We start from the raw sequence: 15,638 nt of genomic DNA on the forward strand, positions 1-15,638 counted from the left end.
AGCAGAGTTCCCACGTCCCAGAGCTCGTCCTTATTATCAGTAACTATCAGGTCATTCCGTGTGCTCTTAACCACCAGGTCCATTATTGTCCTGACCACCAGGTCATAACAGTACAGGTGGCCCAAAGTACTAATGCATCTCAATAGAGGGATAAGAGAAGTTCTGAGACCATTTTTTTTTCTTTGCAGTGTGTTTTGTCTCTATTTTCCCCTTTACCTCTGGGTGGTTCAGGACACAGGTGTAAACATGGACATTCAAGGTCTGTCCTCTTGGATGGATAATCTCACTACAAGGGTACAAAACATTCAAGATTTTGTGGTTCAGAATCCGATGTCAGAGCCTAAGATTCCTATTCCTGATTTGTTTTTTGGTGATAGATCTAAGTTCTTGAATTTCAAAAATAATTGTAAATTGTTTCTTGCCTTGAAACCTCGCTCCTCAGGTGATCCTGTTCAACAAGTAAGGATCATTATTTCTTTATTACGTGGCGACCCTCAAGACTGGGCATTTTTCCCTTGCGCCAGGAGATCCTGCATTGCGTGATGTTGATGCGTTTTTCCTGGCGCTCGGATTGCTTTATGACGAACCTAATTCAGTGGATCAGGCAGAGAAAATCTTGCTGGCTCTGTGTCAGGGTCAGGATGAGGTAGAGATATATTGTCAGAAGTTTAGAAAGTGGTCTGTGCTCACTCAGTGGAATGAATCTGCCCTGGCGGCAATCACGAACATTATCCCTTTACAGACCTTTCCCTTTTACAATGGACCTCCCGAGGGCCACGTACCGGGTCAGCCACCGTGACATCCCCCTTGAGAACTGAAGGACCCGGTACCGAGTATCCCTCTGCCCTATGGGGGCGATCCACATGCGCCGCTCTCTGCAGGAAATCTTACCCCGATTATTCCGGCTCATCCCTGGGGGTCTGCAGAGGGTCATGTGACCGGACTAATCCTGCCTCCCGAGACCCCGTCCCTTTCTTTCGCTTGTTTTTAGCAGGAAGAGTCATATATATTTTTTTTTTATTAGTGAATTTTATAAAATAGTTCACAAAAGTTTTTAGAATTTGTGACTAAATCCATTCATCCCTCCTTTAAAGGGGATGCTCGGGGTTCCGTTTTTTTTTTCTAAACACCTAATCCTTCCCCATAAATCCCCCAGTCAGGCCCCAGCCCCTCTGAGTACAGTCATGTGACCGCAGGAACCAATCACAGCCCTCGGTGGAGCTGCTGCGCAGTGATTGGCTGCTGAGGTCATGTGACACCATCAAAGTAAACCACTGTATCAGTGAGGCTCATTTATTCTGTTATTTCCTGTGGTTACACGGTCATTTCTGGTCACATGACCACATTCTGCGATCTGATTGGTTCTGACTTATTTTAAGCCGCTATGAGAGGAGCAAACAGAATCGCCATCGAAATGTGTCAAAAAATGGAGACTCCATTAAAATCCCAGATGATTTACATAATGCTAATCTGGGCTGTTACTATGTGCATACTAATGAGATGCAGATGACCCCTGCAGTCCCAGCGTCCTCTCCCCCGGCAGGCCCCGCCTCTGTCCTCCTCGCCCCCAGCCCCGGGCAGACCCTTCTCGTCTTTTGTTCTCCGCCCGGGGCAGCACAAAGCCCCCGCAGCCTCATCTGCATACCGGGCAGGACCGCCGCTTAATATTCATGAGCTGGCCCCGCCCACCTCATGTATTATTCCTCACACTTTTCCCATTGGATACAGCGCTGGGGGCGTGGCTTCTGGAGCCCGCTCTCTTGTTGGAGGGGGGAATGAGAAAAAAAATAACATTACAGTTCGGACTGTACCACGCGGCGGGGAGATCCGGGGAGCGGAGTGCGGCGCGCTCGCCTCGTTGTTCCAGTGGTTCCCCTCGGACCCAGCTGCGGGCGGAGTGGTAGCTGCCGCGGGGAGGCGGGCCCGGCTCAGGCGCTCAGTCTGCGTCGGGCCGCCGTGCGTGTCGGATGTTAGGAGGCAGTGAGCGGTTGGAGCACAGCGGGCGGTGAGGCCCAGGAAAGTCCGAGGCCTGCGAGCATGGAGGGGGCCGCGGCCTCCACTCAGGCGGTGCCTCCGCCGCCCCCGGAGAACGAAGCGGAGAGCCGGCCGGGCCCGGAGGAGCGGAGCGGGGAGAGGGCGGCCCTCAGCCTGCTGGAGACGTGCGGAGTGTGCCGGGCCAACATCCAGAGCCGGAGCCCGCGCCTGCTGCCCTGCCTGCACTCCGTGTGCCTGCGCTGCCTGCCGGCCCCGAGCCGCTACCTCAGCCTGCCGGCATCCACGGGGCCCAGCGCGGCCCAACCGGGGGCCCCGAGCTCCGCCGGCGGCGGCACCGTGCAGGGTGAGTGCGGGAAGGACCGGGGGCGGGAGGACGCCGGGAATGTGCCCCAACCGCGCCCCCCGCCGGATATAGCGCCCCCAAATGTATACCGCACCCCAGTGTATACGGCCCCGGATATAGTGCCCCCCAGTGTATAGCGCCCCCCGCCGGATAGAGCCCCCAAATGTATACCGCACCCCCAGTGTATAGTGCCCCCCCAGTGTATATGGCCCCGGATATAGTGCTCCCCCCAGTGTATAGCGCCCCCCGCCGGATAGAGCCCCCAAATGTATACCGCACCCCCAGTGTATACGGCCCCGGATATAGTGCTCCCCCCAGTGTATAGCGCCCCCCGCCGGATAGAGCCCCCAAATGTATACCGCACCCCCAGTGTATAGTGCCCCCCCAGTGTATATGGCCCCGGATATAGTGCTCCCCCCAGTGTATAGCGCCCCCCGCCGGATAGAGCCCCCAAATGTATACCGCACCCCCAGTGTATAGTGCCCCCCCAGTGTATATGGCCCCGGATATAGTGCTCCCCCCAGTGTATAGCGCCCCCCGCCGGATAGAGAGCCCCCAAATGTATACCGCACCCCCGTGTATAGTGCCCCCCCAGTGTATACGGCCCCGTGTATAGTGCTCCCCCCAGTGTATAGCGCCCCCCGCCGGATAGAGAGCCCCCAAATGTATACCGCACCCCCGTGTATAGTGCCCCCCCAGTGTATACGGCCCCATGTATAGTGCTCCTCCAGTGTATACGGCCCCGTGAATAGCGCCCCCCAACCCAAATGTATACAGCTACCCCAGTGTATAGTGCCCCCCCCCCAGTGTATACGGCCCCGTGAATAGCGCCCCCCAACCCAAATGTATACAGCTACCCCAGTGTATAGTGCCCCCCCCCCCCAGTGTATACGGCCCCGTGTATAGTGCTCCCCCAGTGTATAGCGCCCCCCGCCGGATAGAGAGCCCCCAAATGTATACCGCACCCCCAGTGTATACGGCCCCGGATATAGTGCTCCCCCCAGTGTATAGCGCCCCCCGCCGGATAGAGAGCCCCCAAATGTATACCGCACCCCCAGTGTATACGGCCCCGGATATAGTGCTCCCCCCAGTGTATACGGCCCCGTGAATAGCGCCCCTCCAACCCAAATGTATACAGCACCCCCAGTGTATAGTGCTCCCCCCAGTGTATACGGCCCCGGATATAGTGCTCCCCCCAGTGTATAGTGCCCCCCGCCGGATAGAGCCCCCAAATGTATACCGCACCCCCGTGTATAGTGCCCCCCAGTGTATACGGCCCCGTGTATAGCGCCCCCCAACCCAAATGTATACAGCACCCCCAGTGTATAGTGCCCCCCCCCCCCCCGTGTATAGTGCCCCCCCAGTGTATACGGCCCCGTGTATAGCGCCCCCCAACCCAAATGTATACCGCACCCCCGTGTATAGTGCCCCCCCCCCCCAAGTGTATACGGCCCCGAATATAGTGCTCCCCCCAGTGTATAGCGCCCCCAAATGTATACCGCACCCCCGTGTATAGTGCCCCCCCAGTGTATACGGCCCCGTGTATAGCGCCCCCCAACCCAAATGTATACCGCACCCCCGTGTATAGTGCCCCCCCAGAGTATACGGCCCCGGATATAGTGCCCCCCAGTGTATAGCGCCCCCCGCCGGATAGAGCCCCCAAATGTATACCGCACCCCCAGTGTATAGTGCCCCCCCAGTGTATATGGCCCCGGATATAGTGCTCCCCCCAGTGTATAGCGCCCCCCGCCGGATAGAGCCCCCAAATGTATACCGCACCCCCGTGTATAGTGCCCCCCCAGTGTATACGGCCCCGGATATAGTGCCCCCCAGTGTATAGCGCCCCCCGCCGGATAGAGCCCCCAAATGTATACCGCACCCCCAGTGTATAGTGCCCCCCCAGTGTATATGGCCCCGGATATAGTGCTCCCCCCAGTGTATAGCGCCCCCCGCCGGATAGAGCCCCCAAATGTATACCGCACCCCCGTGTATAGTGCCCCCCCAGTGTATACGGCCCCGTGTATAGTGCTCCCCCCAGTGTATAGCGCCCCCCGCCGGATAGAGAGCCCCCAAATGTATACCGCACCCCCGTGTATAGTGCCCCCCCAGTGTATACGGCCCCGTGTATAGTGCCCCTCCAGTGTATACGGCCCCGGATATAGTGCCTCCTCCAGTGTATATGGCCCCGTGAATAGCGCCCCCCAACCCAAATGTATACAGCTACCCCAGTGTATAGTGCCCCCCCCCCCAGTGTATACGGCCCCGTGTATAGTGCTCCCCCAGTGTATACGGCCCCGTGTATAGTGCTCCCCCAGTGTATACGGCCCCGTGTATAGCGCTCCCCCCAGTGTATACGGCCCCGTGAATAGCGCCCCCCAACCCAAATGTATACAGCTACCCCAGTGTATAGTGCCCCCCCCCCAGTGTATAGTGCCCCCCCCCCAGTGTATAGTGCCCCCCCCCCAGTGTATACGGCCCCGTGTATAGTGCTCCCCCCAGTGTATAAGTGTATACGGCCCCGTGTATAGTGCTCCCCCAGTGTATATGGCCCCGGATATACCGCCCCCACCCAAATGTATACAGCACCCCCAGTGTATAGTGCCCCCCCCCCCGAGTATACGGCCCCGGATATAGTGCGCCCCCCCACTGTATACGGCCCCGTGAATAGCGCCCCCCAACCCAAATGTATACAGCTCCCCCAGTGTATACGGCCCCGTGTATAGTGCCCCCCCAGTGTATACGGCCCCGGATATAGCGCCCCCAAACCCAAATGTATACAGCACCCCCGTGTGTAGTGCCCCCCCCCCCAGTGTATACGGCCCCGGATAGAGAGCCCCCCAACCCAAATGTATACAGCACCCCCAGTGTATACGGCCCCGTGTATAGTGCCCCCCAGTGTATACGGCCCCGTGTATAGTGCTCCCCCCACTGTATACGGCCCAGTGTATAGCGCCCCCCAACCCAAATGTATACAGCATCCCCAGTGTATACGGCCCCGTGTATAGTGCTCCCCCCAGTGTGTACGGCCCCGAATATAGCGCCCCCACCGGATATAGCGCTCCCCAACCCAAATGTATACAGCACCCCCGTGTATAGTGCCCCCCCCTCAGTGTATACGGCCCCGGATAGAGAGCCCCCCAACCCAAATGTATACGGCCCCGTGTATAGTGCTCTCCCCAGTGTATACGGCCCCAGATATAGCGCCCCCAACTCAAATGTATACAGCACCCCCAGTGCATAGTGCCCTCCCCAGAGTATACGGCCCCGTGCATAGTGCCCCCCCAGAGTATATGGCCCTGTGTATAGTGCTCCCCCAGTGTATACGGCCCCAGATATAGCGCCCCCCGCCGGATAGCGCCCCCAACTCAAATGTATACAGCACCCCCAGTGCATAGTGCCCTCCCCAGAGTATACGGCCCCGTGCATAGTGCCCCCCCAGAGTATATGGCCCTGTGTATAGTGCTCCCCCAGTGTATACGGCCCCGGATATAGCGCCCCCCGCCGGATAGCGCCCCCAACCCAAATGTATACAGCACCCCCAGTGTATACGGCCCCGTGTATATTGCTCCCCCAGTGTATACGGCCCCGTGTATAGTGCTCCCCCCAGTGTATACGGCCCCGTGTATAGTGCTCCTCCAGTGTATACGGGCCCGTGTATAGTGCTCCCCCCAGTGTATACGGCCCCGTGTATAGTGCTCCCCCCAGTGTATACGGCCCCGGATATAGTGCTCCCCCAGTGTATACGGCCCCGTGTATAGTGCTCCCCCAGTGTATACGGCACCGTGTATAGTGCTCCCCCAGTGTATACGGGCCCGTGTATAGTGCTCCCCCCAGTGTATACGGCCCCGTGTATAGTGCTCCTCCAGTGTATACGGCCCCGTGTATAGTGCTCCCCCCAGTGTATACGGCCCCGTGTATAGTGCTCCCCCAGTGTATACGGCCCCGTGTATAGTGCTCCCCCAGTGTATACGGCCCCGTGTATAGTGCTCCCCCCAGTGTATACGGCCCCGTGTATAGTGCTCCCCCCAGTGTATACGGCCCCGTGTATAGTGCTTCCCCCAGTGTATACGGCCCCGTGTATAGTGCTCCCCCAGTGTATACGGCCCCGGATATAGCGCCCCCACCGGATATAGCACTCCCCAACCCAAACGTGTATAGTGCCCCCCCCAGTGTATAAGGCCCCGGATAGAGAGCCCCCCAACCCAAATGTATACAGCACCCCCAGTGTATACGGCCCCGTGTATAGTGCTCTCCCCAGTGTATACGGCCCCGGATATAGCGCCCCCCGCCGGATAGCGCCCCCAACTCAAATGTATACAGCACCCCCAGTGCATAGTGCCCCCCCAGAGTATACGGCCCTGTGTATAGTGCTCCCCCAGTGTATACGGCCCCGGATATAGCGCCCCCCGCCGGATAGCGCCCCCAACCCAAATGTATACAGCACCCCCAGTGTATACGGCCCCGTGTATATTGCTCCCCCAGTGTATACGGCCCCGGATAGAGAGCCCCCAACCCAAATGTATACAGCACCCCCAGTGTATACGGCCCCGTGTATATTGCTCCCCCAGTGTATACGGCCCCGTGTATAGTGCTCCCCCCAGTGTATACGGCCCCGTGTATAGTGCTCCTCCAGTGTATACGGGCCCGTGTATAGTGCTCCCCCCAGTGTATACGGCCCTGTGTATAGTGCTCCCCCAGTGTATACGGCCCTGTGTATAGTGCTCCCCCAGTGTATACGGCCCCGGATATAGCGCCCCCCGCCGGATAGCGCCCCCAACCCAAATGTATACAGCACCCCCAGTGTATTGTGCCCCCCCAGAGTATACGGCCCCGTGTATAGTGCTCCCCCAGTGTATACGGCCCCGGATAGAGAGCCCCCAACCCAAATGTATACAGCACCCCCAGTGTATACGGCCCCGTGTATATTGCTCCCCCAGTGTATACGGCCCCGTGTATAGTGCTCCCCCCAGTGTATACGGCCCCGTGTATAGTGCTCCCCCCAGTGTATACGGCCCCGTGTATAGTGCTCCCCCCAGTGTATACGGCCCCGTGTATAGTGCTCCCCCCAGTGTATACGGCCCCGTGTATAGTGCTCCCCCCAGTGTATACGGCCCCGTGTATAGTGCTCCCCCCAGTGTATACGGCCCCGTGTATAGCGCTCCCCCCAGTGTATACGGCCCCGTGTATAGCGCTCCCCCCAGTGTATACGGCCCCGTGTATAGTGCTCCCCCCAGTGTATACGGCCCCGTGTATAGTGCTCCCCCCAGTGTATACGGCCCCGTGTATAGTGCTCCCCCCAGTGTATACGGCCCCGTGTATAGTGCTCCCCCCAGTGTATACGGCCCCGTGTATAGTGCTCCCCCCAGTGTATACGGCCCCGTGTATAGCGCTCCCCCCAGTGTATACGGCCCCGTGTATAGTGCTCCCCCCAGTGTATACGGCCCCGTGTATAGTGCTCCCCCCAGTGTATACGGCCCCGTGTATAGCGCTCCCCCCAGTGTATACGGCCCCGTGTATAGCGCTCCCCCCAGTGTATACGGCCCCGTGTATAGCGCTCCCCCCAGTGTATACGGCCCCGTGTATAGTGCCCCCCCCAGTGTATACGGCCCCCGTGTATAGTGCTCCCCCCAGTGTATACGGCCCCGTGTATAGTGCCCCCCCCCAGTGTATACGGCCCCCGTGTATAGTGCTCCCCCCAGTGTATACGGCCCCGTGTATAGCGCTCCCCCCTGTGTATAGTGCCCCCGTGTATAGTGCTCCCCCCAGTGTATACGGCCCCGTGTATAGTGCTCCCCCCAGTGTATACGGCCCCGTGTATAGTGCTCCCCCCAGTGTATACGGCCCCGTGTATAGTGCTCCCCCCAGTGTATACGGCCCCGTGTATAGCGCTCCCCCCAGTGTATACGGCCCCGTGTATAGTGCTCCCCCCAGTGTATACGGCCCCGTGTATAGTGCCCCCCCCAGTGTATACGGCCCCCGTGTATAGTGCTCCCCCCAGTGTATACGGCCCCGTGTATAGCGCTCCCCCCTGTGTATAGTGCCCCCGTGTATAGTGCTCCCCCCAGTGTATACGGCCCCGTGTATAGTGCTCCCCCCCAGTGTATACGGCCCCGTGTATAGTGCTCCCCCCAGTGTATACGGCCCCGTGTATAGTGCTCCCCCCAGTGTATACGGCCCCGTGTATAGCGCTCCCCCCAGTGTATACGGCCCCGTGTATAGTGCTCCCCCCAGTGTATACGGCCCCGTGTATAGTGCTCCCCCCAGTGTATACGGCCCCGTGTATAGCGCTCCCCCCAGTGTATACGGCCCCGTGTATAGCGCTCCCCCCAGTGTATACGGCCCCGTGTATAGCGCTCCCCCCAGTGTATACGGCCCCGTGTATAGTGCCCCCCCCAGTGTATACGGCCCCCGTGTATAGTGCTCCCCCCAGTGTATACGGCCCCGTGTATAGTGCCCCCCCCCAGTGTATACGGCCCCCGTGTATAGTGCTCCCCCCAGTGTATACGGCCCCGTGTATAGCGCTCCCCCCTGTGTATAGTGCCCCCGTGTATAGTGCTCCCCCCAGTGTATACGGCCCCGTGTATAGTGCTCCCCCCTGTGTATAGTGCTCCCCCCAGTGTATACGGCCCCGTGTATAGTGCTCCCCCCAGTGTATACGGCCCCGTGTATAGTGCTCCCCCCAGTGTATAAATTGACCTCATACTGCTGCCCCCAATGTCACGAACCCCGGGATCCGGATGTCACAGAATGTAATAGTGTTTTGTTTGATACTTTGTTTTTTTCATGTGTTCTTGCTGTTGGTCTTGGTTTCGGTTTCTCCTGGAGGTGGAGGATTGTTACAATGTATCGGTTTCTGTCCTGGGCTCCAGGCTGATGAGGCTCAGCTGCACTGACACATGGTAACGAGCGCCCAGCTGTGTGACCAGGACTAGGTCTGCTCTGTTGTAGTTCTTGCCTTAATGACACCGGTCTGAATTTGAGAATTTTTTTTTTTTTTTTTTAAACTTCCATCCAGTTCCAGAGATGAGTCGTCTTAATTATCACCATTTTATGGTCTGTACAAGGGGGTGTGGCTCACAGGGTTCTTTGGGGGCGTGTTTACCCTATAAGCCACGCCCACTTGTTCAGACCATAAACAAGGTGCTAAGTAAAAAGACCTGTCTTTCTGGAACTGGATGGAGGATTTAGAAAGAAAAAAAAACAACTTTATCCCTGATCTCCCCCTGAGAAAGAGCAAAACCAGTGTCGCTGTGGCCTGGGAGGTGTAATGGCCCCCTCTCTGCTGTGCCCTCCCCCGCTATCATCAGATATCTGCAGGAAACCATCCTGGGGGAAGAAGTTTGTTTGCAAATGTTTTACATGTCTAAAAAGTCTGTGAGTTGTCTATAAAGGTACCGTCACACTAAACGACCCGGCCGTGATCGTTGGTAAGTCGTTGTGTGGTCGCTGGGGAGCTGTCACATAGACAACTCACTCCAGCGACCAACGATCAGGGGAAAGACTTCGGCATCGTTGAAACTGTCTTCAACGATGCCGAAGTCCCCGGGTAACCAGGGTAAACATCGGGTTACTAAGTGCAGGGCCGCGCTTAGTAACCCGATGTTTACCCTGGTTACCATTGTAAAAAAAACAGTACATACTCACATTCCGGTGTCTGTCACGTCCCCCGGCGTCAGCTTCCCGCACTGTCAGCGCCGGCCGGCCGTAAAGCAGAGCAGTGACATCACCGCTCTGCTTTACGGCCGGCGCTCAGTCAGTGCAGGGAAGCTGACGGCGAGGGACGTGACAGACACCGGAATGTGAGTATTACTTTTACAATGGTAACCAGGGTAAATATCGGGTTACTAAGCGTGGCCCTGCACTTAGTAACCCGATGTTTACCCTGGTTACCGGGGACCTCGGGATCGTTGGTCGCTGGAGAGCGGTCTGTGTGACAGCTCTCCAGCGACCAAACAGCGACGCTGCAGCGATCCGGATCGTTGTCGGTATCGCTGCAGCGTCGTTTAGTGTGAAGGTGCCTTATGGATAATTACAACAAGGCCGACTTAAAAAATGTCACACTTTTTACATCCCAGAGTGAAAGCAAAGCCGAACTTAATTTAATTTCTGGTGTTTTTTTTTGTTTGTTTGTTTTTTTTTTGTTTTTTTTATTATTCTAAATGGATTAATAGAAGTGTCAGTGTTTATTTGCAAATCGGCCTTAACAATTGTATGCTTCATTGTTTCTATAGAATTTGGCACTGGACTTGTTTGTTTTGTGTGTAGTCCAGCAATTGTTACCCAAATATTCTCTTCTCTGAACTTAGCCTAGTACTTCAATAGCACGACCTACAGATTCTGAACTACATCCTGTATTATCCTCCAGAGCTGCAGTCACTATTCTGCTGGTGCAGTCACTGTGTACATACATTACATTACTGATCCTGAGTTACATCCTGTATTATACCCCAGCTGCGCTCACTATTCTGCTGGTGCAGTCACTGTGTACATACATTACATTACTGATTCTGAGTTACATCCTGTATTATACCCCAGCTGCGCTCACTATTCTGCTGGTGCAGTCACTGTGTACATACATTACATTACTGATCCTGAGTTACATCCTGTATTATACTCCAGAGCTGCACTCACTGTTCTGCTGGTGCAGTCACTGTGTACATACATTACATTACTGATCCTGAGTTACATCCTGTATTATACCCCAGCTGCGCTCACTATTCTGCTAGTGCAGTCACTGTGTACATACATTACATTACTGATTCTGAGTTACATCCTGTATTATACCCCAGCTGCGCTCACTATTCTGCTGGTGCAGTCACTGTGTACATACATTACATTACTGATCCTGAGTTACATCCTGTATTATACTCCAGAGCTGCACTCACTATTCTGCTGGTGCAGTCACTGTGTACATACATTACTGATCCTGAGTTACATCCTGTATTATACCCCAGAGCTGCACTCACTATTCTGCTGGTGCAGTCACTGTGTACATACATTACATTACTGATCCTGAGTTACATCCTGTATTATACCTCAGAGCTGCACTCACTATTCTGCTGGTGCAGTCACTGTGTACATGATCCTGAGTTACATCCTGTATTATACTCCAGAGCTGCACTCACTATTCTGCTGGTGCAGTCACTGTGTACATACATTACTGATCCTGAGTTACATCCTGTATTATACTCCAGGGCTGCACTCACTATTCTGCTGGTGCAGTCACTGTGTACATACATTACTGATCCTGAGTTACATCCTGTATTATACTCCAGAGCTGCACTCACTATTCTGCTGGTGCAGTCACTATGTACATACATTACTGATCCTGAGTTACATCCTGTATTCTACTCCAGGGCTGCACTCACTATTCTGCTGGTGCAGTCACTGTGTACATACATTACATTACTGATCCTGAGTTACCTCCTGTATTATACCCCAGAGCTGCACTCACTATTCTGCTGGTGCAGTCACTGTGTACATACATTACTGATCCTGAGTTACATTCTGTATTATACTCCAGAGCTGCACTCACTATTCTGCTGGTGCAGTCACTGTGTACATACATTACTGATCCTGAGTTACATCCTGTATTATACTCCAGGGCTGCACTCACTATTCTGCTGGTGCAGTCACTGTGTACATACATTACATTACTGATCCTGAGTTACCTCCTGTATTATACCCCAGAGCTGCACTCACTATTCTGCTGGTGCAGTCACTGTGTACATACATTACTGATCCTGAGTTACATTCTGTATTATACTCCAGAGCTGCACTCACTATTCTGCTGGTGCAGTCACTGTGTACATACATTACTGATCCTGAGTTACATCCTGTATTATACCTCAGAGCTGCACTCACTATTCTGCTGGTGCAGTCACTGTGTACATACATTACATTACTGATCCTGAGTTACATCCTGTATTATACCCCAGAGCTGCACTCACTATTCTGCTGGTGCAGTCACTGTGTACATACATTACATTACTGATCCTGAGTTACATACTGTATTATACCTCAGAGCTGCACTCACTATTCTGGTGCAGTCACTGTGTACATACATTACATTACTGATCCTGAGTTACAGCCTGTATTATACCTCAGAGCTGCACTCACTATTCTGCTGGTGCAGTCACTGTGTACATACATTACATTACTGATCCTGAGTTACATCCTGTATTATACTCCAGAGCTGCACTCACTATTCTGCTGGTGCAGTCACTGTGTACATACATTACTGATCCTGAGTTACATCCTGTATTATACCCCAGAGCTGCACTCGCTATTCTGCTGGTGCAGTCACTGTGTACATACATTACATTACTGATCCTGAGTTACCTCCTGTATTATACTCCAGAGCTGCACTCACTATTCTGCTGGTGCAGTCACTGTGTACATACATTACATTACTGATCCTGAGTTACATCCTGTATTATACCTCAGAGCTGCACTCACTATTCTGCTGGTGCAGTCACTGTGTACATCCATTACATTACTGATCCTGAGTTACATCCTGTATTATACCCCAGAGCTGCACTCACTATTCTGCTGGTGCAGTCACTGTGTACATACATTACATTACTGATCCTGAGTTACATCCTGTATTATACCCCAGAGCTGCACTCACTATTCTGCTGGTGCAGTCACTGTGTACATACATTACATTACTGATCCTGAGTTACATCCTGTATTATACCCCAGATCTGCACTCTCTATTCTGCTATTAGTCATGTTGGACATACTTTCCTGATCTCCCTTCATTGTGGCCACTTCCTGCTGTTTTTTGGAGCCGGCTCTTGAGCTTTCAGTCTGGTGTTTGTTCTGTGGACAGGGGATCAGAGTCCTCAGTAATTAGTCACGTGTTGGTGACTCTGGGTGAGTAAGATGTTGATAATGATCTCTGGTCCCATCACTTGTGAGTTCAGCTCTGCAGAGATCATCATGTTGACCAGTCGGTGCCTCTCGGAAGTTTACTTCTGTCTGGGTGTGACGTTCTCTATCGCTTGGACTGACCTCGTTTCCATGGAGTTACTGCTCGTACTGTAAAGAAGCCTTTCCTATGTCTTCTTCAGTGTCCTTTTCTCTTGCATGGACTTGCTGATTATGCTTTTTTTTTTTTTTTTTCTTCTTTTACCCGTCTTTGTATCTGTCGCACATTTAAATACTTTATTCTCATTGGCTTTTGCCGAGCGTCTATTAACCTCTTACCGGTGGTGAATAAATGTCGGCACTTGCTGCGCTCTGTGCAGAACCAACGTTTGCACAAAGTCTGCAGCACTCTGGACCCCCAGTGTCCTCCAAGAGCCGGGATTCATGTGCAGGAGGCTGGCTCTGCATCGGCCACTCCAGCCTGATTGACTCAGGTCCCGATGATGTTAAAGGGAACCTGTCACCCCAAAATCGACGATGAGCTAAGCCCACCGGCATCAGGGGCTTATCTACCACATTCTGTAATGCTATAGATAAGCCCCCGATGTTACCTGAAAGATGAGAAAGAGCTTAGATTATACTCCCCAGGGGCGGTCCCGGTACGATGGGCGTCGTGGTCCGGGGCCTCCCATCTTCTTACGATGACGTCCTCTTGTCTTCACGCTCCGGCGCAGGCGTACTGATCTGTCCTGTTGAGGGCAAAGTACTGCGGTGCGCAGGCGCTGGGCCTCTCTGACCTTTCCCGGCTCCGGCGCACTGCAGTACTTTGCTCTGCCCTCAACAGGACAGATCAGTACGCCTGCGCCGCAGCGTGAAGACAAGAGGACGTCATCGTAAGAAGATGGGAGGCCCCGGACCGGACGCCCATCGTACCGGGACCGCCCCTGGGTGAGTATAATCTAAGCTCTTTTTCTTATCTTTCAGGATACATCTGGGGCTTATCTATAGCATTACAGAATGCATTACAGAATGCTGGAGATAAGCCCCTGATGCTGGTGGGCTTAGCTCATCGTCGATTTTGGGGGTTACCGGTTCCCTTTAACCCTGTGCTGTCCTCTAGAGGAGAAAAAAGATTTAAAAAAAACAACAAAAAAAAAAACGCTAAAAAATAAAAACCATACCAATAAATACGTATGTTTATATAAAAACAAGAATAAACAAAAGTACACATTTGGTGTTGCTGCGTCTGGAACGACCTGATCTAACAGTCAGCCCAGTTAACCCCTTCAGTCAATGTGTAAAAACATAAAAATAAAACCATGCCAAATACTATGCCTTTTTATCATAGTGCCCCCCAAAAGTGGAATAAAACGCGATCGAATGGTATCTCTGAAAACGTCATCTTGTCCCAAAAAAGCCAGCTCCATCAGCTGCGAAATAGTTTACAGCTCTCAGAATAAGGTGATGCAAAGTACCGTATTTTTTTTTTTCTATAAATTTTTATTGTATAAAAGCCCCAAAACACAAACGGTATAAATGATGTATATCGCTGTAATCGTAGTGACCCGAAGAATAAAGCTGCCTTATCAATTTTACCACACAAGGAATGACCTGAGAAAAAAAAAAAAGATCCTGAATTGCTGGTGTTTGTTCATTCTGCCTCCCAAAAATTGCATTAGAAAGTCTTGAAAAGTCATGTGACCGAAAATAAGTCAATTCGTCCTGCAAAAGAAAGCCGTCACATGACTGTCAGCCGAAATATGGAAAAATAATTTATACAGGTCAATTGACTTTAGGGGTGCGGTTTACAGAGCAAGAGGAACAAAACTTTTAAATCTTACATATTTAATCCAGAATGGTAGGCAGTATTTATACAGATATACGAGGATGGTGCAAACTGGCAACAAACAATATACAGTTACATAAAAAGTAATATCTAAAGCCAATTAAGGCTATGTGCACACGTTCAGGAATTCATGCAGAAAATTCCTGTGGAAATCCGGACATTTCTGCCAGATTTCCGCATGAAATCCGCATGCGTTTTTTGCGCTTTTTTTCCCTGACACTTCCCAATGCATTAGACAGTGGGAAAACCGCGAAAAAAAAACGCAAAATTAATGAGCAGGTTCATTATTTTTCCGCAATGCGTTTTTCATGCGGAAAAACGCACATCATGTGCACAGAAATTGCGGATTTCATTAAAAATGATAGGATGCTTAATGTATGCAGATTATTTGCGGTTTTATAGCGTTTTTATAGCGCAAAAACGCTAAAAAAACGCAAATAATCTGTAATGTGTTTAACATAGCCTAAATAGCTTAGCAGGGGAGGGGAGACCCTCTGATTGGGAGAAAATGGAGGAAACGCACAGCGAACTATGACTCCCAGAATCAGCATTGAGACCTAAACTTTCATTTTTATTAGCTCA

General features: G+C 52.7%; 1 protein-coding gene across 4 annotated transcripts in view; it reads left to right on the plus strand.

Moving 5' to 3' along the window:
- The first annotated feature begins 1,890 nt into the window (after positions 1–1,890).
- Positions 1,891–15,638, plus strand: part of TRIM24 (tripartite motif containing 24) — a 38,812-nt gene continuing 25,064 nt past the window's right edge. For all 4 annotated transcript variants that reach the window (XM_069762830.1, XM_069762832.1, XM_069762831.1 and 1 more), the window contains exon 1: positions 1,891–2,338. In XM_069762830.1, the coding sequence (XP_069618931.1) occupies positions 2,038–2,338 (301 nt within the window). In that variant the 5' untranslated portion in view covers positions 1,891–2,037. The remainder of the gene's footprint in view (positions 2,339–15,638) is intronic.

This window comes from Ranitomeya imitator, chromosome 4 (assembly GCF_032444005.1).
Source record: "Ranitomeya imitator isolate aRanImi1 chromosome 4, aRanImi1.pri, whole genome shotgun sequence".
Taxonomy (NCBI): domain Eukaryota; kingdom Metazoa; phylum Chordata; class Amphibia; order Anura; family Dendrobatidae; genus Ranitomeya; species Ranitomeya imitator.